Source organism: Thermobia domestica, chromosome 3 (assembly GCF_964235325.1).
Source record: "Thermobia domestica chromosome 3, izTheDome1.hap1.1, whole genome shotgun sequence".
Classification (NCBI taxonomy): Eukaryota; Metazoa; Arthropoda; class Insecta; order Zygentoma; family Lepismatidae; genus Thermobia; species Thermobia domestica.
In genome coordinates this window covers 135,299,448-135,325,290 of record NC_137456.1, presented here as the reverse complement: position 1 = coordinate 135,325,290, position 25,843 = coordinate 135,299,448, and the positions used below count along the sequence as shown (strand labels likewise).

Sequence of the window (25,843 nt, the reverse complement as noted above, 5' to 3'; positions counted from 1 at the left end):
TGAAATAATGTTCGAGTAACCCTTTGACTCAGTACTAAATTTATTGCAACACTGAATTATTAGTTTCAGATATATTTCGTCTATCTTCGCATTCGAATAATCAGGAAAAGCATTAAAAATGGTGGAAAGTCAAATGTAAAATAAATAAAGTCTATTAATCAGCATATGAATATACTCAACAAAAAGTTGAAACGTCTTATTTTAACGTGAAATGGAGAACAAGTTGCCAATGGTGGCAGAAGATTGTTATCTGTACTGCCATTTGGATGTATGTGCCGCTTCTTACGAAATCACCGTGATATGGAAGTCGAATTAGTTAAAACGTTAGATAATGCATATTAACGTCTTCTAAGTTACAATAATACAATAATTTACCTTGAAAGTGTCGAAGTGCTTTCTTTTTCTACTATATTTTGTTTTCTAGTTTACAAACGTTACTGTATTAGGAACAAATACCTAAAATTCTGTACAAAATCGGCCTTGATAAACAATGGGATTACTTTATATATGGGTAGTGATAATTCCATATCGTGACGGGGACAAGTAGCCTCATTGCTGACGTTCCCATTAAACCGTAACCATTCATTCATAATAATTCCAGTTACTACCTGACAACTGTAATACGGCGAATTGCTGAAGAAATCTACTAGTCCCGTTCACACAAGTTTTCTGATATATTTTTGGTCCTTTCTTCAGCATGTGCTGCTAAAATGAAAACTGGATTTTTTTTATTTTTTTTCAGTTTTCTATACTATAGAAGAAGTGTACAGGATGTAAAAGTAGCAGCCAACTGGTTATTCTGAGAACAACTACCTGAAGATTTTGCCAGTGAAATGAAACAGAAAATGAAATATAGTTAAAAAAAGGAGATAATTCACCGCTTCCAAGGTAAATTGTTTTGTTATTCTAGTTAAAATAGTTGACTTTTATTATTACTGCAAAATATGGATATGTTTAAATATCAAGAAGTAATATTACCGAAAAAGTGGGCACTTTAAATATCTAGGATCAACATTAACAGACTGCAAGAATATCTACGAAGAAATTAAATGTCAACTTAAAGTACGGAATTAGTATCATACGTCAGTTCAAGCCCTACTGCCTTTTCGAATTCTACTGAAGAATTTGAAAATACAGGATGGTAAGAAACTATTTGAACAAACTTCGGGAGCTGATTCCCGACACCGAAACCAGCAAAAAAAAAAAAAAAAAAAAATTGCTTTGGAACTTTGGTCAGTGAAGGATAGTTTCGGCGATATACGTAAGGAGCCGAAAGCGTGGGAAAATGAACTTTAGAGCAAGCCGGTTACCAGCCCAAAAATGTAAGGGGGGGGAGCGATCCAACAATATTGTAGTTTATCACCATATTATTGTTCATTTGGAAGCCTACCTTGAAAATTTTAGGGAGGCCGGTAAAAAATTTAGGGGGGCCAAACCCCCTAGACCCTCCTTGGATACGGGCCTGCTTCAGAGAACTGTAATTCAAAAACAACGCAACGTAGAGAGTGCAGTTTAAAACATGACACTCGAAGTCATACCTGTTCGATTGAAAAATGTATGTTTCAAACCTCCGTAAGATGTGTGCGAGGTATTCCGTAATGGAACTTAGGGATTTCTTATAACCGGACAAGTAATTCCTACGTTCCTTTGGGGAATCCCTCTCACACATCTTCCGGAGGTTTGAAACATACATTTTTGAATCGAGCAGGTATAACTTCGAGTGTCATGTTTTAAACTGCACTTTTTACGTTGCATTGTTTTTGAATTACAGCCTCTGGAGTTCATTTTCCCACGCTTTCGGCGCCTTATATCGCCGAAAGTAGCCCTCACTGACCAAAGTTCCACAGAATGTTTTTGCTGGTTTCGGTGTCGGAAATCAGCTCCCGAAGTTCGTTCAAATAGTTTCTTACCATCCTGTACATAAACGATAATTATGCCTGTTGTACCGTATGGTTGCGAAACATGGTCGTTTATTTTGAGGAAAGAACGCAGACTGAAAGCATTTGAAAATAGAATCCTCATATGAATATTCAGACTCAAAAGGAACGTGAATGACGAAAACTTCGTAACGAGTAATTGTATAATTTATTCCACTTACCTAACACTGTTAGGGTCATTACGTCTAGAAGGCGAGCTGGGCAGCTCATATAGCCAGAATAGAAGTATTCAAAATTTTAACTTAAAACTCAATTTGGAAAGAGACCATTACGACGACCCAGGCATAGATAGGAGGACAATGTTAACACGGATATGCAGAAATAAAAGTACAAAGTAGAGACAATTAAAGATAAGATGGAATTATCGTCAGATGTGTGTTGAGGTGAACAGGTACCATCGAACGATATGCTACATTGCTCTCTTCCTTAAAAAAAAATTGGCCTCTATTCAAAATGGCGAACTTCAAAATGGCTGCCATGATGACAGTATACAGTAGTAGATGCGGTTCTGCCTCCATTACCCCTACCCAAGATATGGTGTCACTCTCTCTCTATGGTGTCACTCTAGCCATTCCAAACTTACAAGGTACCTTTGTCTCATATTGTGTATTGTAAATACCTTCAAAACTTGAGGTCGCTTGGGGCGCCACCTAATATTAATCAATTGAGTTCATTTTTCTCATAAGCTACATTGGTTTCATATGGAACCATTTTAGCAGGTGAGACTCAACAAAATTTGGAAGTCGAAAAATAAGGACTATCCTAATATTATACAAACACTAGATAGTTAAAATTTTATTCGATTGGAAAACACTTCTGCAGGAGACTCTTGGTGGTAGGTTAAAAATTTAACTTATTGTCTTCTTCTGTAAGTACTAAGATACAAAAATCATTCTTCCCCTTGAAAATTATTGTGAAACTTAATAAGGACTGGAATTCATAGTCTGTTGGTTATATATACATTCTTTAACTCTAATGTCTATGTTATGTTTTCTCATGCCTATGTAAGATTTATCGCGTTTGCATATAATCTTATATATAACAAAAATGCTCTTAGTGCTTGCGAAGTAAGTGTTGTATAAATTAATAGATTTTTAAGGTTCAACGGTAAGTGTTAATTAATATCTGTTGAAACTTAAGTTTTAGAATCTGTAATATATTTGGATAAAGTGAAACACTTATTCTTTTCCTTTGCTTAAGAAGGGTACGATCATGGACTTACCTGTGGGAGTAATAAAATCCGATTTCTTCCATGAGAATAAGCACAGCCATCTCGAACAACACCCAATGGAAGGTGGGAAGCTCTCTCAACGGTGGGAACCCTCTCCAACACATCAACGAATAACTGATATACGCTGTTGGGAAGCCCACTACTATTTGGTTGAAGAACACAGAAAATATTACCTAGAACAAATAAAATTTATCCTATAGCAACATGAAAAGAAATTAACCAAACATGAGATTCAGAAATTAAAGAATAAATATATATATATATATATATATATATATATATATATATATATATATAGAGAGAGAGAGAGAGAGAGAGAGAGAGAATTCAGTAACGAACTTTTTTAAGTCCGTTGAAAATTAATGAAGATAACTATAAAACTCTATTCTCTTTGCTGACTCCGGAAAAGAATGCAGTGATCCATAAGCAGTGCTTTTTTGTCTGGTGGTACGCAATGGTACCTACTTCCGTCACTTTTTTCTTAAGTTTTAAGAAATACGATTCTTCAGTTTTTGTTTGTTCTTAAATTATCAAATGTATTTTTTCAATTTAAAATCGATTTGAAGACTGGAACAAAAGTATATTATATGCACTTAAAAGGTAATACGATCAATAGATAGTGGCAACTGCGAATTTCTTCCACTTTTAGACTTTAATGCTTACCTTCGCAGCTATCAAAATGTATAGAATACAATATTCACGGTTAGTACTGGTACAACTGTGAGCAAAATAAATGACGCGTCTCTTTATTTTGAAGTTTTTAAAAATAACTCCGTTTTCTTTATATGTTCGAAATTTCGGAAGGTTTCCCCAGCAGGACAGGATAACAACAAACACGTTTTTAATATTTGTGTAAGATATTAGCTTAAAATAAATAAATTAGAAGCAAAAAACATGAAATCGACCGAAATCACGAGAATTACCAACTCTGCTAAAGTGGGAAATTTTAAAGAACGCGAGGGAATTCTGCAGTTCAACACGAAGCAGCGACATCTATGTCATTGAGAGAAATGTGGATTAAATCTACAAACGAAACTTTTAACGAAATACTTCTAATATGTTTTATTACATGCATTATCTGCGAACTCCAAATATTTGAATCTATACTAAGTATTAACGTATAGATAGAGCAAAAAGTGGAAATTGCCTATGGAAAAAGACGAATTGGTACAACGATCGTAATGAAAAATCGTCTTTACGGTAGAACAGGTTCAGTTCACATAAGAAAACAAATAGCTCAGTTAGTTAGAGCAACGAGTCTGTATGACGGAGTTAATTGGTTCGAACCCCCATAGAAGTAATTGTCATTTTTATTACTATGGTTATTTTATTTACTTTTTATGTGGGAAAGAATCAAATTATAACATATGTGTAAAACTCATGACGATACCAAAAAAAAAAAAATGTCGTTGTCGCACTTGCATTAGTGTCCCTAATTTTTGTTTGCAAACAGTTTCGTAATTATTTCCCCTGTGCTCACTGCTCACTACATGTTCACTGGTGCATAATGAATGTTTTCCACTAAACGTTAATTCTAATTTGGAAAATTTTATAAGTTTCACAATGTTTATCATGAAATTTTTCTGGACACTTTGATAACAGATTTCCCCATGAAATGTTTAATTTTCCTTATATATATTTAATTACGGAAAAGTTTTACATGTATTTGTTTTAAATTGAAATTGTTTTGAATTTACTCCATGAAGTAAGTAGCCCGAAGGAGGAGAACTGAAGTAACTGATATTCTAGGTAAAAAGCAACCAATTTTAGATTGATGACACTTCTTACCTTCAGCACATAATCTTTACGTTAGAGAGTCAGACAGAAAAATCCTGTTATTATTATTATTATTATTATTATTATTCCTGAATATGCCACCCTTACATAATGTAGTAACCTTAGACATCTTAGTTTAAAGTGCTTTCTTTAGTAATAATTTGAGCAACCACGTAACAAAATTTAAAATATAGGAGGGGCACGACGTTTTATTTTGCCCCTCTCTTTTCAGCACCCTCCCAAAATAAAATATTTAATTTCTGACAAGCAGGGCAGACAAAATAAATAAGAAATATATTTAGAGCATCCTTTCCTCCGTGAATGGAATATCACTTTGCATTTTTTATTCTACCGAAGGTGACCCTAGGCCGTTATGGTTAGGTAACAAAAGAAATACGTAATATATTTATAGCGCCCCTTGACTGTAATATTACCGCCTCTTTATTTGTTCGAGGGCGCCCTACACAACCAAGGGTGCAAAAAGAATAGGAAAAGTGTCTAAAGAGTACAAAACACTTTATATTTTGTCAGAAGCATGGCAGTGTATACACAGCATTGCTTTCGTTAACAAGTGTTTCACCCTTGAGTCGCTTATAAAATTAGGCAGAATAAACTTTTGCCGATCATTGCTCTAGAGGGATTTGTCCAGGATCTTTTGGTGTCGGGCTAATAAGGATGAGTATGTTTATTTACATCACCGTTAAAAAATATCAAACTTTCTGAAAGGAACTTACTTAGGAAACATCAGATCCTCCTTATATTTAGCCAGAGCCCATTCTGAAAAATTGCATCTGGTGTTCTGAGTGAAAGATCTATGGGACTATTAGAAAAATATATATTCCCGTTTGCACGCTGATGGTAGAATTTCTGAAACAGTTATTGAATTACGTTCGAAGCATAGGCGTAAATAGCGTCCCCACAACCCAGTGGCGTGGGAACCGCACAAGGCTGCAAAGCCAAAAAAATATATAGAAAGTACGCAGGGGCGGACCAGGCCAAATTTTCACCCGGGCAAAGTGACTTTTTGGAGCCCTCCTTCCCTAGTACTAGCCTATATTTTACATTTTATCATGGTGTTTTTAATATTTTAAACCCATTTTCAAAAAGACATTCATTACTTAGGAAAACTTCACAAAGAATATGGCCCGCTATAAACAATACAAACTCCGCTCCCCCGCTTGGCCTAGTGGTTAGCACGCCGGTCTTCTGTGGTCCCGGGTCCAATTCCCGGTGGGTTACTGTTGAACGTTAAACGTGGTTCGGATTCCACTATAATCAGTATCCACATCTCCTTTGGCCATTAAGGCATAACCGTGGAATGCTAAACTCAAGCAAACAAACAAACAATACTTACTCCCCTCCACTCTTTATTCTACATGCCATCTCTCCATTTGTCGATACAGTCCCCTTAGTACTATGAAACTCTCTTCTTCCATGGTGAAATGGAAAAAGATTATGTAATTGCCTCTATTTTACAAGAATATAAACCAAAAAAGTCAGTAGAGAACACATTATAAAATTTACTTTTTGAGGCTCGTTTTGGAGCCCCGGGCAGTCGCCCGGACCTTGGTCCGCCCCTGAAAGTACGGACGCAGAACTAGGGGCTGTGGAGGAGAGGTTAACCTTCATGTAATGCCACTGGTTTGACGTAGTTGGAAAGTTCAGTAACTGATTGGTTAGTGAAATAATTTCGACGGTTACTGATATTTAAAGTTTAGCTAAGACAAAGTTACCTAACCAAATACATTTGATATCGCGATGTCACAATTTGATTTTTCCTCACATAAAAAAAGAGGAAACAATAGTAATAAAAACCCTAGCTCGTACTGGGCTCGAATTAATAAACTAATTCGTTCAGATTAGTTGTTCTGACCAACCGAGTTTTGATTTCCTACGCGAAAGAAGTCTGTTATATTACGAGGCATGCTTTTCATTATGATTGTGCTGTTAATTTATTCTTTCGACAGGTAGTTTCCACTGTTTGCTTTATCTTTATAAAGAAATGTATAGATTCATATATTAAGAGTCTCTGGGTAATGTGTGTAATAATTTCACGACAAATATACTTGCGTAAATGTATGCTATGATTGTCCCTGATTGTCTGTTCCTATGGAGTTTGGAAAACAAATACGTCAAAACTGTTCGAAGTAATACGAACACGGCTTAAGAACAGGGACGGAACTGGGTTATCACTCGATTGACCTTGAGAGCAAATCACCAAAGGGTAGCTATAAACGAAAGTTCAGCATACATTTCTGTGGAGTTCTGTTCAGTATTGCTATCTGCCAACATTTTACAAACCTCATCTTTTTTCCATAGAGCGCAATGGCAAAGAACCAAAGGGAAAGAATTCTTGCCCTTGTTAACGTGGGGTACCACCATGTGCAATAAAAATGTCGCGTCTCCTTGAAGTGATACTTTATCGAAAATAACTCGTTTTCCTTTATATATTCGAAGTTTCTGAGGGTTTCAAAATGAGGAAACGTTACTGACAAACAAGGACGCATTTAGGGGTGGGCCCAGGGATCTGGACCCCCTCTGAAATCTCAACTTTTCTTTAAATTTAACCTAATTTTGGGGGTTATTTTTAAAACTTTTATTATAATTTATCCTAATATTGAAGTCGCCCCCCCCCCAAATAGATTTGGATCGCTCCCGAAATAAGTTCCTGCATACGTGCCTGCTGACAAATATATTTTCAATATATTCGTTAAATAATAAAGTAAAATAACTAAATTAGGAGCAAAAAGCTTCAACACGGGCTAACGTTTGTCCACTGCCAATATTGTTAGAATGGATATTAATAGCAAAAACTCCTAGTCAATGCTGAATCTTGGAACTTCGCCCCGAACAGCAAGCATATTTTCGAAATCCCTAGCCAGAAGGCATTGTAAGCGAGTTACGTTTGGCAACATCGCATGGAAACTAATGAATGCTGAACTGCACTCTAACCCGTTCCTCCTCTTCCTCCTCCTCCTACTACTACTTTTGCTATGGATCTGTATAGAACAGGGGCAAACTTATTTTAATGAAAGAAGTTTAATGAAAATTTTAAAAAATAATCGTTAAATCACTTTTTGAATATTAATTTTAATCTTATTTTAACAAAAGAAGTGTTATAAAAACAATAATAATAACTTTCTTTAGGCAGGATTTGAACCCACGCCGAAACCAATTTTCCTTACTATCATGTTGCGCTAGCTCAGTCGACTACGAGAGCCGACGGTATCTGGCGTTTACTTTGTGCTATATTTAGGCCATGACTCGTGATGTCACCAATAGGATCACGATATAGACGTCATTATTTTTCCTACATTGCAGAGCCCCCGAGATTTGATCATTGTCTACTCGGACTGAAATTGTCATTTGGAACCAACATTTTTAATATGAAGCCAAAAATTCCTTTAAAATAGATGGAAAGTTTGAAAGTCTTAAGAATTTTAATATTTTTGCCTTTTATCATACGGGGGTCATAACATCTACACCGAAGAGCCCCCCCCCCCGAGATTTGATCACTGACCACTCGGACTGAAATTCTCATTTGCAACCAGAACTTTAATATGAAGCCAAAAAGTAAACTTTTACGTCAATTTGAACTAAGTGGGTTTCGGTTCACCACACTATTATGATTAGTTTAGTTAAGTGGTAATTTGTGACAGCTTCACATCATCAAAAGAATCTTTCACTTCACCGCCTCCCCCCAGGAGTCCGTGCTGGATCCGCCACTAGAATCAATAGACACTTCTATTCTTTTTGTCACCCTTGGTTGTGTAGAGGCTCCCTCGAACAAATAAAGAAGCAGTAATACCTAATATATAGCCCCCTCGTATTACAATCAAGGGGCGCTATATATTAGGTATTTCTTTAGTTACCTACCCCTAACCGCACGGGCCATCTTCGGTAGAATAAAAATGCTACGTGATATTCCAATCATGAAGGGGGGAGAGGATGCTGTAAATATATTTCTTATAATTTTGTCTGCCCTGCTTATCAGAAATTACTTTCTGTTGGGAGTGTACTGAAATGAGAGGGGCAAAATAAAACGTCGTGCTGCCTCCTACATGGTTGCTCAAATTATTATAGAAGAAAGCATTCTAAACTAAGATGTCTAAGGTTACTACATTATGTAAGGATGGCATATTCAGGATTATTATTATTATTATATGAATGTCTGTGGAGGAAAAAAACAGGATTTTTCTGTCTGACTCTAACGTAAAGATTATGTGCTGAAGGTAAGAAGCGTCATCAATCTAAAATTGGTTGCTTTTACCTGAAATATCAGTTACTTCAGTTCTCCTCCTTCGGGCTACTTACCTCATGGGGTAAATTCAAAACAATTTCAATTTAAAACAAATACATTGTAAAACTTTTCCGTAATTAAATATATATAAGGAAAATTAAACATTTCATGGGGAAATCTGTTATCAAAGTGTCCAAAAAAGTAGATATAAGAGTTATTTCATGATAAACTTTGTGAAACTTACAAAATTCTCCAAATTAGAATTAACGTTTACTGGAAAACATTCATTATGCACCAGCGAGCATATTGTGAGCAGTGAGCACAGGGAAAATAATTAAGAAACTGTTTGCAAACAAAATTAGGGACACTAATGTAAGTGCGACAACATTTTTTCTTTCTTTCTTTCTTTTTTTTTCTTTTTTTTTTGTATCGTCATGAGTTTTACACATATGTTACAATTTGATTCCTTCCCACATAAAAAATAAATAAAATAACCACAGTAATAAAAATGACAGTTGCACCTCTGTGGGGTTCGAACCAGCTACCTACGGCATACAGACTCGTTGCTTTAATAAACTGAGCTATTTGTTTTCTTACCCAAACTTACCCTGTTCTACGGTAAAGATGATTTTTCATTACGATCGTGCTACCAATTCGTCCTTTTCCATAGGCAATTTCCACTATTTGCTCTATCTATACGTTAATACTCAGTATAGATTCATATATTTGGAGTTTGCAGGTAATGCACGTAATAAGACACATTAGAAATGTTTCGTTAAAAGTTTCGTTTGTAGATTTAATCCACATTTCTCTCGATGACATAGATGTCGCTGCTTCGTGTTGAACTGCAGAATTTCCTTGCGTTCTTTAAAATTTCCCACTTTAGCAGAGTTGGTAATTCTCGTAATTTCGGTCGATTTCATGTTTTTCGCTTCTAATTTACTTATTTTAAGCTAATATCTTACACAAATATTAAAAACGGGTTTGTTATTAACGTTTCCTGCTGGGGAAACCTTCCAAAATTTCGAACATATAAAGAAAACGGAGATATTTTCAGAAAACTTCAAAATAAAGAGACGCGTCATTTATTTTGCTCATAGTAGTGTAACACCACTGGTTCTTAATTAAATAGTTCTTGAGCCACAATATCAAAAACAGAACTTTGAAGCGTAAATATCATTTTATTTTATACCTTCGTTTAATATACTTATTACAAGCGATTAACTTCTTAAATATCAATTCTCCTGATAACCCTGCAATCTAATAATCAACAATCTCACTTATTTATATTATTCTATCTTTTGGTAACTAAGGAGCACTAAAAACCTTTTTAATACAATTTTTCTTCTTCTTTACAAAATATGCTCCGTTGTCGCACCTCTGATCACCATTCTAAGATCGGTACAGGTAAATAATAATACAACATACCGTTGTATCTGGCGCCACGAACATGGATTTCATTTATTTATTAACAATAAATGAAAAGAATCCTGGACCGTACAAGTATACACATTTTGATCAGCCCTTGTATATACATAAAATTATATTTTACATCTGTATCATAAAATCAATCACATAATTAAGCATATTCTTTGGCCTTACATTGTAATATAAATATCAAGGTACCTCAACAGAAAAATAACAATAATAATACGGTCCACAATTTTTTGATTCATTGGACTATATTTACTATAATGTGCATAGTTTAATTCATGAAGTTAAATATAATTGCACTGAATTAAATATAAATATGTTCTCTAATAGAATTGATCCAGATGTAAACACGGAATAAACATTCTACGTGAATATACATATAGAACACATAAAGGGCTTAGTGAGTAATTATAGTGTTGTGAACATAATAAAACAATATAACATACTTTAACATTGAAGAAAATAATTGTTACACTAGAAAAATAGTTAAAGATAAAATAACATGAAGAAAAATACAATAAATAAGTTATATAATTATGAAATACGACGTTTATCTCGTTTTGAGATTGAGTTCCCTCTATTATACATAATTTATATTAATTTTACTTATGATCTCAGGAGGGACTACATTTTTAACTAAGTCCATTCATATCTTTCTAGTATTTTCGGTAGGTTGCCAAAATAATAAACTGAATAAAGAACACATTAACCATAGACATAAGCAAAGTCGATCTAAAACAAATCTGTCGGACGCCTTTTTAATGGTTCAAGTTATTCGTTCAAAGGGCGCAATTAAGGAACATTGTATTCCGCATTCTTGAGTAGAATCGGATCGATTGTATGCATACACAGAATTTGGATTTCTGTTATTATAATTGCTACCACCTATGAACCGACTTTGTGCATAATTACGATAATTGTTGTTACTTCGATTATAAGTTCGGTGATTATTTCTGAAATTCCTATTATTATTTCTTCCATTAGGTTGAGTTGCGTTACCGGTATTATTTGGATTACACGCTCGTTCATTAAAACGACGATTGCCATTTCCTTGTGTGTTAGAGCTATTTCCATTCTGTACACTTATATTGCGAATATGAGCATAATTAATAGGATTACGGCTAACATTACCCTGACCTCTATTGGGATTTTTATTATTTTTCTGCATCAAATATTGACTCTCGAAGTTCTGCACTAACATGACCATATGACTGAAATTGACACATTGTGCAGACATTAACATTTGTTGTAATCTAAACGGCAATAGTATGCGAATTGAAGCAATTATACGTGATTCCGGATGATTAGGATTTAGAGCTTTTAATTCGTTGTATGTCGATACTACAAATTCCGTAACATTTTTGTGACTTCGGGGATCGAAAACTTTGGTACGCAATAAAGCATCCCTGTTAGCAAGCATAAAGTCGTTTTCATAATTGGATAGTAGGGCCGCTTTAAAATCTGAATAAGCGTGGAGATTTTCTCGAATGGCTTTGAACCACGTTAAGCATGGAGGTTGTAAGACGTGTGGAAGTATCTTCAGGAATTTTGATTCTTTGATTCCTATCAAGTCGCATTCGTCCTCGAACTTCTCGATAAATACCCGTGCAGGAATATCATCAGGTCCACCGCTAAATTTGGTCAATGACTTTACCTCGCTAAATCGCAAAGGTTTGTCATTATTATGAGATTTTGAATATTTACCGTAACATTTTGAATTCCTACGGGATGAATATTTCTTTCTTCTTCCAACTTCGGTACTTCCTTCACTGTATCCCGAAGACTCACTATCCTCCAAAACTCGATGAGCTGTTGCTGGTTCTGGTTCCTTAAAAGGAGACTGATTTCTATAACCACCATCATGAGAGATTACTGGTTCTAATCCATTATACATAGCCTGGTTTCTATGTCCACTGTGAGACTGATGTCTATGTCCACCGTCGTGCTCTTCCTTAGTAGTATGGTACCACTCTTGCAAACAATTCATATCCTCCCGGAGTTCTCGGATGTGAAAGGTGTGTTCGTTAATTACCGATTCCATGGCTTTGACCACATCCTGCATCTCTGTGTAATTTTGGGATATTCGTTCCATCTTTTGGTCATACTGCTTACATCTCGTGGAAATCTGTTCCTCCAATTGACCTTCTATTTTACAATGTAATTGATCCATTTTATCTTCCAGTCGTTCCTCAATTTTAAGTTGTAATTGCTTTAGGGAGTCCTCCAATTGTTGATGGGTTACATTCTGGAATTCCTCAAATTGCTGTTGCGTAACCATTTTTTGTTGGAACTCCTCAAATTGTTGTTGGGTAACCATATTTTGCTGGAGTTGGTTCATTTGGCTCGTTCTGTCTTAAAAGGTCTGTCATGGTATCAGGAGCCTGACTACCACTTTGCATAGGTCGGTCTTGTATACCTTCTGTTTCCGACATACCTCGATTTATTCGTTTACCGCTTCTTAATATAGTAACATAAATATTGGGTTCAATTGTGTTCGTTGTTACTGTACTTCAGAACGATACACTAACTCCCGGTATGAAGGCACCATTTAATTATGTAACACCACTGGTTCTTAATTAAATAGTTCTTGAGCCACAATATCAAAAACAGAACTTTGAAGCGTAAATATCATTTTATTTTATACCTTCGTTTAATATACTTATTACAAGCGATTAACTTCTTAAATATCAATTCTCCTGATAACCCTGCAATCTAATAATCAACAATCTCACTTATTTATATTATTCTATCTTTTGGTAACTAAGGAGCACTAAAAACCTTTTTAATACAATTTTTCTTCTTCTTTACAAAATATGCTCCGTTGTCGCACCTCTGATCACCATTCTAAGATCGGTACAGGTAAATAATAATACAACATACCGTTGTAGTAGTACCTTCAAAAAAACACTGGGCATACATATTGTCAATCTGCTTCAGAAAACACTTAATGTCTTCTTATAATTGCACAAGATGAACTTGCAACACTGCATATGTAAGTTTAATTTCTACAAATGATACAGGGGGGGGGGGGTCTTAATTGACACACGATGGTATTTACATGAAACTGACTCACACTTGGCAAGCCACGCCACAACACACATTGAACCTTCATCTGCATTGCAAACGTGGACTAACAATTTGTACAGGTTGCATTTCCTCCAAATACAACGCACATGCCCTAGCCCTTGAGCCTCTTGATGTTTGCGCGTAAGCTTTCGCAAAAGCCTGGAATATTTCTCTTTCATTTAATATATGTCTCATGTTCGCAACATATTGTATTGGATAGCTATAATAATTTGAAAACCCAACACTATTTTCCGGACAGAGTGTATATTTGATTTACAGGTCATACACTACTTACATAGAGGCATGCATTTATAATTCACAGTAACTTTATCATAGTTAGCAAAAGCGTTTCGTAACTATACAATTTTCAGTTTTTTCACAGTTTATAAACAGGAACTAACTGTAACTTCCACGAAGGTACAAATGCAAGGTATGTATGATAATATGAGTTTTATATGTTCTGTATCTACCATGTCAAGGCACAAACACGATGTAAAAGCGACCACTTCCATACTGTTTTATTAATACACTTATTCACTTTCTGGGTTGTAGTATGGTGCAGTGAGTTTTATTCGTGTATAGAATTCAACTAGCTGTAGCAATTCAATGAAGACTACTGGAGTAAAAAAATGTCATGAAAACAGTCGAAAATCTAGTAGGCAATGAACAACTGTATTCTCCCATTTCATCCCACAACCTTACTCCTCCAATTCTTCCACTATCGCTCTCTTACGTTGATCTGTCTCCTTTAACTTACAGGTCATAATCGTGGACTGTTAAATTTCAGATTTCAGTTTCTCGAGGTATGAAAACGGAACCTATCGCGTAAAGTAGCATCTGAGCCACGACTCGGGCTCATAACCGAGTCTATATCCTCTCACTAAGCATCGAACCCGGAACTACTCACTTCTTAAGCCACTAGCCTACAGGAACAGTAAAAGACACGAAATAAATCATTAGCCATTAAAAAGAAAAGTTTTGCAATTTGATTATTTTACTTCTCTCTGTTTTGTACTTTTAATTCCACGTGTTCAAGTTTAACCTTTCCTACTGTGGCCAGCACTAACGGCGATACACATTAGTTGCACTCTGGGCTAACGACAAATTTACCATTCAAAGAAAACCGTAAAATTTCCACATCTAGTGTTGTAAAGTGATAAAGCCATTTGTTGCTCTTATGACAGACAGCCAAACCTTGGATGCGCGAGTAGCAATGCGTCTTTTAAAACAGCAACTGATGTAGCCTGTGATGGATAACTATTTCAGTCATGTTAATCATTATTCCAGAAGATAACCTTTTTTTAATGTTAACATCACCACAGGAACCGATTAGAGAAGCTTTCACTACTATGAAATTCTTGCATAGTGTATAATGTGTAGAGTTACTACTAATAAAAAGTTAATCCCAACAGTTATTTGTATAAATGTGCCCAATTTTACATCTATATATATAAAAGAGAACGCACAAAATCCTTTGTCCGCTCATCACGCTAATACGGCTGAACCGATTTCTTTCATTTTTGGGGGGTTGTTAGGATTTGGACCCTAGATGGTTTTTATCATATCACTTTAATTTTCAATTACCAGTGTCTTGAGATAATTGACCAATCAGGTGTCAATACGTAAAAAAAATCCTTTGTCCGCTCATCACGCTAATACGGCTGAACCGATTTCTTTCATTTTTGGGGGGTTGTTAGGATGTGGACCCTAGATGGTTTTTATCATATCACTTTAATTTTCAATTACCAGTGTCTTGAGATAATTGACCATTCAGGTGTCCATACGTACAAATCCTTTGTTATTAGTTCATCATAGGTATAAAAATAAACGTATTTATATGCAACCCGCATGACCCTGTGACTCGGCGGGTTAACATAACTGACAGGCGCTATAAATCACTTGAAAGCGAAAAAGTAAAAATTATCTAAGTAACAAAGTTTATTGCGTTCGGGGATGACCGCAGCGAAGCGGGGCGGGTTGGGGTGACCGCAGCGAAGCGGGGCGGGTTAACATAAATGAAAGGCGATATAATGTTAACATTAGTGCAATCTTCTATGGTTTTTATCATATCACTTGAAAGCGAAAAAGTAAAAATTATCTAAGTAACAAAGTTTATTGCGTTCCGGGGTGACCGCAGCGAAGCGGGGTGAACGCTGCTAGTATTGTAAATTCTCCATTTACAGAAATTGTCATTCATCCAATCTTATTCCAAGTGGTTGATCTTCCTTAACACTTTATAGATATATGCATTTTAGAAATATACTGGTAGACATCCTATGGATGAATGACAGCCAGTACATTCTCAAAACATAAGTTACTCGCAATATATAAATATACTGAGTAACCCTTTACATACTACAGCACGGGTAACTGTTGCAGAAGAAAAACTGACTTTAAACGAAAAAGAAAAAAATAGTAGTTCGTAGCTGTGAATAAGCGAATATAATAATGAATGTTTGTCAAATCACAAATTTCCTAGATAATTTTAATAAATAACAAATTATATGAGCAACGTCGTAGTACATATGATTTTTTTTGTACGTATTTAATTCTTTCTTTTGCCCCAAATCAATTATCAAATAATGTCCAATTGTTTGTGTGTTTGTCTGTCTGTCTGTCTGTGTGCGGCCTGGGGACCAGACGAGTGGACCGAGAGTTACCAAATTTTGGTCAGGGGTACCTTGGCCCAGGCCCCAGATCAAGAGAAGCGTTTTTTTTTTTCAAATTTCGAACCAGGGGGTGGGGCGTTTACCGGAACCGGCTTGGGAACCAGACCAATTGACCGAGAGTTACCAAATTTTAGTCATGAACCAGGCTCCAGATCAGAGTTAAACCTTTTTGTCAAATTTCGAACCAGGGGGGTCTCAGGGGGCGTTTACCGGGACAAGTAAAAGTAGTAGAAAGTGGCCAATATTAGTGTTGAATTCATAGTTTTCGCGCTCGCTGAAATCAATGGTGAAACTCCGATCGCATTAACTTCCAAATTCACGCTATTCGGCTCCGGGCCGGGGGTCACCGGGGAGCGGAGGGGTGAGATACCGAGACAGAAAAGTAATCAAAAATGACCGATATTAGTGTTAAATCCATAGTTTTCGCGATCGCTGAGATCAATGGTGACACTTCCATTAGCGAGGATTTGTAAATTTAGCTACAATTGAATGTGAACCGGGAGTCAGCAAAAGGGGGGGGGGGAGACACCGAGACATGTAAAAGTAATCCAAAATGACCGATATTAGTGTCAAATCTATAGTTTTCGCGGTCGCTGAGATCAATGGTGTCACTTCTATTAGCGATGACTTGCAAATTCAGCTACAATTGTATCTGGGCCGGGAGTCAGCGAGGGGGAGATATACCGAGACATGTACAAGTAATCCAAAATGACCGATATTAGTGTCAAATCCATACTTTTCGCGGTCGCCGAAATGAATACTTCCACAGGTGTTGCCTTCCAAATACTGCCCCCATGAGAAGAATAGGTATATTCAGCTAGTTTATTCTAAAAGTATTGTCCTTTTAATATAGAAAACATACATAGCATTATATTTCAAATATAAATTGATCATATACATATTTTGATATTCTGCTTTACAGAACTGTAAATTATATAATGAAATAAATTATTTTGCAAACAGAAGATTAGAAAAATTAATCTTACAATATCTAATTTCTGAAATTCTAAATTCTACCCACGGTAGCAAAAAAACTACTATATACAGGGTAAGATCTTGTCTTAAGGTTCAAGATTGTTATGATGATATCCTCATCGTTCTTCTAAAAGACTATGTGAAAACTATTACTAGTACTACGGTGTGAGTGAAAGCATTTAAGAAGATGAATGACTAATTTTTGAACAATCTGTGTTACTGTTAGTCACAGAAGAAATATATATATATATATATATATATATATATATATATATATATATATATATATATATATATATATATATATATATATATATATAGTTCACGAATAACTTTACTAGCTATTTACGTACCTTCATTAAACGTTTATTATCCACAGGCTCATTCGTTCCAGGTTGAATTTTGTATCTACGAAGTGCTGCTGGTTTATTTGTCACATCTAACATGGTATATATTCCACCGAATATCCAGTATACAGCAAAAGTCAACACTGTAGTTCCTGTGGAAATGAAACTCGAACAGTTATTATACGGAAACAAAGATTGTCAATTAAATAAAGAACTTTTTCAATGAGGTGTTCCAAAAAATCTTGATAAACTTCAGCACATAGTATAATGATATTTATTTTGTATCTTGTTTATAGGCGGCAAATTACAGAACAGCAACAAAGGATACTCCGTAAATCAGAACTACAAATTGTGATCGATATTTGAGAAGAAGATATTGAAAACAGCGAGTTATAAATGCCTCAAAATATTACTAATACTATATTTCTTCTTCTAACTCAGTACGGCAAGTTATAACGTCACACACAAAAAGACAAGAAACGTTGTCGTCATATTTTCTTGACTATGGGTGATCCTTTGTCTTGGAGATAAGAAACGAACTACTGGTCTCTGTCGGAGATGTAACATTTGTAGCTAAAAGACTAAGCATTCTTAGAAATCAGACTGTTATCAGAACGGCGACACGGACATCACTAACAATTCCAGAAAGTCAGGAAGGGTCACAGCCAACAAACTACAGACATTATTGATTTATGAAATGAAACCAGTTTTTGATTAGACATGAAATTTGGTACGCGCATTTAAGTGTACCCTATTACGGAGCTATTTCTGTAAATTATTATGAGTTTCGATAAACGATTATAGTATTCATTCCAACTCAATACTGAGATATCAGCACAATCTTAGATTTTAGATTTTACAGAGCAAATTATAATATAATAAGAAAGGAAAATTCGAACCCATTAGTAAGAAGTGTCACTAATTCCATGCGTATTCTTTTGTTTCTGATTCTGATTCTGATTATTCGTCTTTAAAGTTTCAACCAATCAACTTAATCAAATACACATTAGTTAAAAGATCACAGAATATACCAAGCTTATCACAAAATTTACAATATTTAAAATTAAAATACGTAATTTTTAAACACAATATATTGTATTTTATATAAACTACAGTTTTAATATTAATATATTTTCCAGCAAAATATACGTCCTACCTTAGTAAGTAAAGACGAATTACATATTTCTTTAGATACATTTTAAATTGGGTAGTACGGTTTTTCTTTATTAAATTCTAAAATTTTGGGAACTATTAAAAAGAGCTGAACTTTAACATTATAGCTATTGTGAAAGTTCCAATGACGATAAAGAGTTGAATAAATTATTCAATTTTCAAATAATTCAAATTTCAATATATTATACAGGGTGTTTCAAAGCAACACCGACAACGTTTGGGAGGGGATTCCTGACACCAAGATAAGACAAAAGGTATAGACCAATCTGGGTGCACAAATGTTTCCTTTCGGAGTTATAGGCTGCCGAAATTATGAAAATATGAACCTTAAAAGTCCATAGCTCCAAAACTATGCGACCCACCGTAGTTGAGTCAAGACTTCATTTAGGAACTAATGTGCCCTAACCAATTATCCAAGTTTCAGAATCCTGCGATACTTTCGCAACCATTTTTATAGTGGTAGTTGGTGAGTACTTCAAGTTATATGCCCGTAGCCAAACTCCCTCTACAAAAATTGTTGCGTGAGTACCTTAGGATTCTGAAACATGGATATTTGGATAGGACACATACTATTTCCTAAGTAAGGTCTCGACCCAACTACGACAGATTCCATAGTTTTTGAGCTATGAACCATTGAAGCTCATTTTCTCATGTTTTTGCCAGCCTATAACTCCGAAAGGAAGCATTTGTGCACCCAGGTTGGTTTATACTTTTTGTCATATCTTAGTGTCAGGAATCACCCACCAAACGTTCTGTGTTGTTTTGAAACACCCCGTATATATAGACCATAAATTTTTCTAGATCATAACTAGATTTTTAGACCATAGACCATCACTAGAAGTTTTTTTTTAATTAAGAAATAGAAATCCTGTTATATATTTTCAGACTTTCTCTTGGCACTTCGTAACATTCTTTAATTACGAAGAATTATCACATAAGAAATCATATTGAAGATATTACTGAAAATTTTTAAAACAGAAATAGCCTACTTAAAAACATTTAATTTTTTTTCAGGCCAGTCTTACATATACTTAAATGATTAGTGTTTTCTTTGAAAAGAAGTGTATATATCCTACTAACAACTTCAACAATGCACAGCATCACTAATTTAATTTTTACACAGATCCATAGTTTCCAACTTTAAAATCAATATGTATATTTCATTTATACAGTATCAATTGATTCACTGTTCAACAAATTTTGATCGAAAGTATGTAAATTCTTTGAAATTGCGATTTTTACATTCATTTAAGCATAATATGAAAGGAAATGATAATAGAAGAATTTTCTTAGCTCAGGTTGTGAGAAAAAACGCCCTTGTACAACAGTAGCTGTATATATACAAATGTATTAATATTTACAGAACATTTAAGCAAAATCCTTGTAAAAACCTACATTTCACTTTTTTTTTTATCTATTTCACTGTGATGTGATAAGCTGGGGAGTTAAGAAGTACCCTAACATATAGCTTTCTATACCCTTGTACTTCCTTTTTCAAAATTGCGCAAATACCAGTTTCACAGCGATACAGAAAATAAAGTAACCGTGGTCAAGTTAAACATTAACAATTCCGTAATAAAAATCAGTATTAACATCAAAACATGAAAAATATGTACAAATACCTTTTTGTGCAAGAACTACACTGCAATGTAGACAAAAGTTTCAAGTGATCCCTTGTACAGGATTATGTTTATTTTATTTTGAGCGTCTTCGCTTGGCTTGCCTTTTTGTAAGTTACATCTGGAGCATCCCTTGCAATAGTCCAACAGTAGTCGGCCAATAGGTTAGAACTCCACTTTCCCTCATATCTGTTCTCCATGGCTGCAATATCTTGATGGAAACGCTCACCATGTTCGTCACTTACTGCTCCACAATCTTCGGGAAAGAAGTCTAGATGTGAATGAAGAAAGTGGAGTTTCAGAGACATATTGCAGCCAAGATTTTCGTAGCACAATAACAACTTTGCTACCAGTTGTTTGTAATCTGTTGCTCGGTGTCTTCCCAAGAACTGTGAAAAAACACTCTTCAATCTTTCCCACGCAGCTTTCTCCTCACCTTGGAGAATTTCGTCGAACTTGTGATCTTTGAATAGTTGCCTAATCTGTGGCCCTATGAAAACATCCTCTTTAACTTTGGCATCACTTAATCGAGGGAATTGTCCTCTTACGTATTTATAGGCCTCATCCTCTTGGTTCATGCTTTTAACAAAACTTTTCATAAGACCTAATTTAATATGTAGAGGGGGAAGCAAAATTCGGTTACGATCTACCAGTGGTTCATGCTGCACATGTTTCACTCCCGGCTGAAGAGTTTCTCTGGTATTCCAATCACTTTTGCGGTAATGAGATCCACGATCTCTACTGTCCCATTCACATATAAAGCAACAATACTTTGTATACCGTAACTGCATACCTAGCAACAGTGCTATTACTTTAAGGTCACCACAAATGAGCCACTGAAAATCGTAATATTTAATGGCTTGAAGTAAACGTTTCAAGTTTTCATAAGATTCCTTCATATGAACTGCGTAACCTACAAGAATTGAAGGAAGTTCATTTCTAATATGTAAAAGCACTGCCTTTAAACTCACCTTGGACGAATCTATAAAAAGCCTCCACTCCGTAGGTTCGTAATTAATTTTAAGTGCCCTCAAGAGACCATTTACATCTGTACATGCCACAAGTGTGTCTTCCATAGTAAAAAATGAAGTGAACATCTTCTCCCTATTCCGATATACTGAAATATTTACTTTTTCCTGCAATAAATTCCATTGCTTTAAGCGTAACGCTAAAATTTCGGCTTTGCTTTTCGAGAGGTCCAAGTCTCTGATTAGATCATTTAGTTCCTCTTGAGTAAGTCTATGTGGTTCACATGGAGGTTCTTCTACAACAAACGTAGGGTCCTTCGAAGTACTTGATTCAGGAGCTTCAACTTCTTGATCATCAGAAAAAAGATCGTATTCTTTAGATGGGTCAGGAACAGGTAGTCCTTCTCCATGTGGAACAGGGCGCATTGCAGAAGGAATGTTAGGATAGATCAAGGCCCGCTTCTTCTTCGTGGAAATTCCCTATTTGACGGAAGGAACCATACAAAAATAACAGTCTCTGATGTGGTCGCTTGGCTCCCTCCAAATCATGGGCATTGCAAAAGGCATTGAGCGCCCCTTCCCATTAATCCAATTTCTTAGATTGCTGGCACAAGTGTTACACACAATGTGGGGTGCCCAAGATTTATCTTGGTCTCCAATTTTACAACCAAAGTAATATTGATAGGCTTTTCTTATTAGTGGTGTTATAGTCTGCTTTTGTGAGGAAAATGTCACTTCCCCACACACGTAGCAGAAGCTATCCGCACTGTTTACACAATTTCGCGGCATTTTTGTTTATTGAAATCCTCAAAATGTCACTTGAAATAGTTCCGACAACTATTTAAAAATATATATTCGAAATACCAGTATTTTTGCGTACTTGTAGTTGTATTTTTATGTCCTGCACTACACAAACGTCACACCCAAAACGCTGATAACTGCCCTAAACCTGTATTTTCTAACAATAGCAGAACACTACTGAGATAAGGAACACAATGAAACCAAGCGTTCATATAGTTTCTCCAGTGTTTCCGGATCAGTGTAACATTTTACCCCAAACGAAGCGAATATATTTATTTTTAAAGCGTTATTATTAGACATGCCTGTAAAACGAAAAGTAGAGCTAATATTCAAAAATAACTTTCAAATTCGTGATCAGCACCACAAAATCAATAAGAATTAGCTGATTTTGTTCAATTTACATTTTCGTTGTTGAACAGTGTTACGCAAGGTAACGAAGAAAGTTCTGTCGCTTTCTGTGGAGGTCTGTGTTCAATTGGCTCTCATACCGTGAGTTGAATGCGAATGAAGATAAGGCGAAGGTCAGTTGTTGGTGCGGGTATATCCAAAATACAACCTGGTTGTGGCAGTTCAGTTACACCGTGAACTTGCGTAAGGACAAAGTGAACATGGGACTTCCACAGAGCGTCATAAGGACGTGTATGCTGTACGAGTTCAAACTGGGGTCAAACGCCGCTGCAGCGCGGCGGCGGAAGATATGCCAGGCCTTTGGTGAGGGTGTCGTGACTACGCAGACAGTGCAGCGGTGGTTTAACAAGTTTAAGGACGGTGAAGAAACACTCGAAGACGTACAACGTGCCGGAAGACCAACACATGTACAAAATGAAGATCTCCGGGCAGCAACTGAGGCGAACAGTGGCCAGACATGTGAGGAACTAGGACTACAATTCAGTGTGAGTAGAGAAACCATTCAGCAGCACATCCATTAACTTGGGAAGCACTAGAAGTTGGGTCGATGGGTCCCACACGATTTGACTCCGGGCCAGAAGGCAAAGCGAGCAGACACGTGTGTTTGTTTGCTGTCTTGTCTGAATAAGGAGCCAGTTCTGGACAGGGTGTTGACACGTGATGAGAAGTAAGTCCTGTACGAAGCTCCGCGGCGGCATCACCATTAGTTAGCATCCCATGAACCGGTTCCAAAACAGCCGAAACCAGCACTGCTTCAGAAGATCATCTTACTGGGTGTTTGGTGGACTGCTCGCGGCATCGTGCATCGGGAACTACTACCAGCTGGTCAGAGCATCAATAGGACTGTGTACTATCAGCAGTTGAGCCGTGTTCAACAAAAACTCAAAACTCTGAAGCCAGCACTTCTAAATCGCAAAGGGATCCTCCTGTTACAGGACAATGCTAAGCCCCATGTTGCTAGGATGACCCAGAACACCATTCTACGCCTTGGATGGGAAACACTATTACATCCGCCATACTCCCCGGACATTGCACCGTTCGATTATCACCTGTTCCATTCCTTGGACAATTACCTTAGAGGACGCCAGTTCAAATCTCTAGTAGAGGTGCAAAATGCACTTGATACCTTCTTCGCTTCACGGTCCACCAAGTTCTACTGCAATTGAATCCGTAGCCTTCCAGAACGTTGGCAGAAGGTCGTCGATGCTGATGGGAACTATCTTTGATCTTCCAGGTACGTCTTAGGTGACATATCGATGTTCGAAGGTGGTGGGTGAAAAAGCACAGAATTGTCTTGGTTACCTTTGTACTTTACGGACATAATAAGAAAAAAACACTAACTTTCGACTTTCATGTCATGGCTATTATCATAACACAATATGTTATTTCATATTCTGAGAAATTTCGAGAAATTCAGAAACAAAACGTTGCGGGTGTTAAGTGTATTATAACAGAATGTTCGTGGTCGAACAAGAACACTGGCTATACATCTGTAAGATGATTACAATATAAGTTTACTTTAAAAGTTGAAAAGAGATTCTGAAATTTATTTTACTATGAGGTACGTAAAATATACAGGGTGTCCGAGAAGTCCTTCCCTGATTACAGAAATTGATAACTCAGGCTAGAAATAAGATAGAAATATGAAAGTGGTGTTGAATTGTTTACAAACTATAAAAGTTTTGGTCACATCAGTACACTTCCACATGAGCACCCTTGGTAGCACGTAGCACATCTAGGCGATATTCAATTTCCATCCACACATTACCCAACATCACTGGAGGGATCGATGCAACGACTGTGGTTATTCGTTGCTGCAGGGTTTCAAGATCTGGTACACGTGTTCGGTAGACCTCATCCTTGACATAACCCCATAAAAAGAAGTCTAATGGGGTTATGTCAGGAGAGCGTGGAGGCCAAGCTGTTGGTCCATCACGACCAATCCATCGCCCAGGAAATGTCCTATCGAGATAGGCACGGACGTCCAAACCCCAACAAACAAAATTGAGACTTGGTAAAACAGAACAAACCTAACACAGACAAAAACTTTTATAGTTTGTAAACAATTCAACACCAGTTTCATATTTCTATCTTATTTCTAGCCTGAGTTATCAATTTCTGTAATCAGGGAAGGACTTCTCGGACACCCTGTAGAATAATATTTATTTACTTTTCATTTTTATTAAGATAACGCGTAAGACTTTAAATAAATAAGGAAAAAATTAGAACTACATACCGAAGACCCAAAGAGTTAGAGGATCCTCGCCAGTAACATCGAGTACACGGTCCCATAGTGCTTGCCAGAAATCACCTGAAGCACCCCAGAATCGTTGAAGATGCCTAAAATTCACAGATTAAGCCATAAATATCGCATTCTTAAGAGAAATTATTAAATACATCTGTTACTGCTGTTTTCTGTATTACAGAATAAGAGCAAACTGATTAACTATTAATGTTAATAAATTATTACTTGGATAATAAAAGATAAACAACACTGGTTCATAGTTCATATAATACACACCTTAAGCTGAAAGGTTACTCTAAAATAAACTACTTTTGGTAATCTGCACATGACCAATGATTTGAACAAATTTTGTGTAAAGATCTACTACATGTATAAAATCTTTGCTGCATAAGCGTTTAGAAAAGACGAGATTTGTTTTTATTTTTTAATTTTATTATTTCATTCTTTTAAGTACAAAATAAAACATTCCAGACAAATGATTCCTTCTAATCGTTCCTTATGTAATCGTTCCTTATGTAAGTGATAATTTACAGAGTCCTGATAAAAAGATACGGAGTTTCGCTGTCCTTTAAGGACAGCAATTTAAGATTTTTAACAAACAATGTGTTATGTCAATAGGAAAATTTTCTTATTCTCATTACGTGAAATAATTTGAAACTGCATGTTAGAATACTTTTGATGACAAATTTGTAATGACTTTTAGGATGAATTAGAATTTAGAGAAATACTCATATTACATATTGATATACCTATTACAAAAAGTATTGATTTGATTTGTTTTCTATTTTTCTGCACTATGCTGAAGCTGTGTATTCTTAACTAAACAGAACTATACCCACCACTCTAAAATCGTTTTGACATCAACCTGATATTTCAGACTCTGTCGGAGTCCTTTATCGATACGAATAATGTATGCTATAAAAATGATGATTAACCCTCGTAGCACAAAGGGGG

General features: G+C 35.9%; 1 protein-coding gene across 4 annotated transcripts in view; it reads right to left on the bottom strand.

The window, feature by feature from the left end:
• The window catches only part of LOC145680758 (fatty acid hydroxylase domain-containing protein 2), a 186,161-nt gene that overhangs the window by 14,806 nt on the left and 145,512 nt on the right, over positions 1-25,843 (bottom strand). For all 4 annotated transcript variants that reach the window (XM_081751742.1, XM_081751740.1, XM_081751741.1 and 1 more), the window contains 3 exons: positions 24,881-24,984; positions 17,682-17,827; positions 3,160-3,341 (listed from right to left, as the gene is read on the bottom strand). In XM_081751742.1, the coding sequence (XP_081607868.1) occupies positions 3,160-3,341; positions 17,682-17,827; positions 24,881-24,984 (432 nt within the window). The remainder of the gene's footprint in view (positions 1-3,159; positions 3,342-17,681; positions 17,828-24,880; positions 24,985-25,843) is intronic.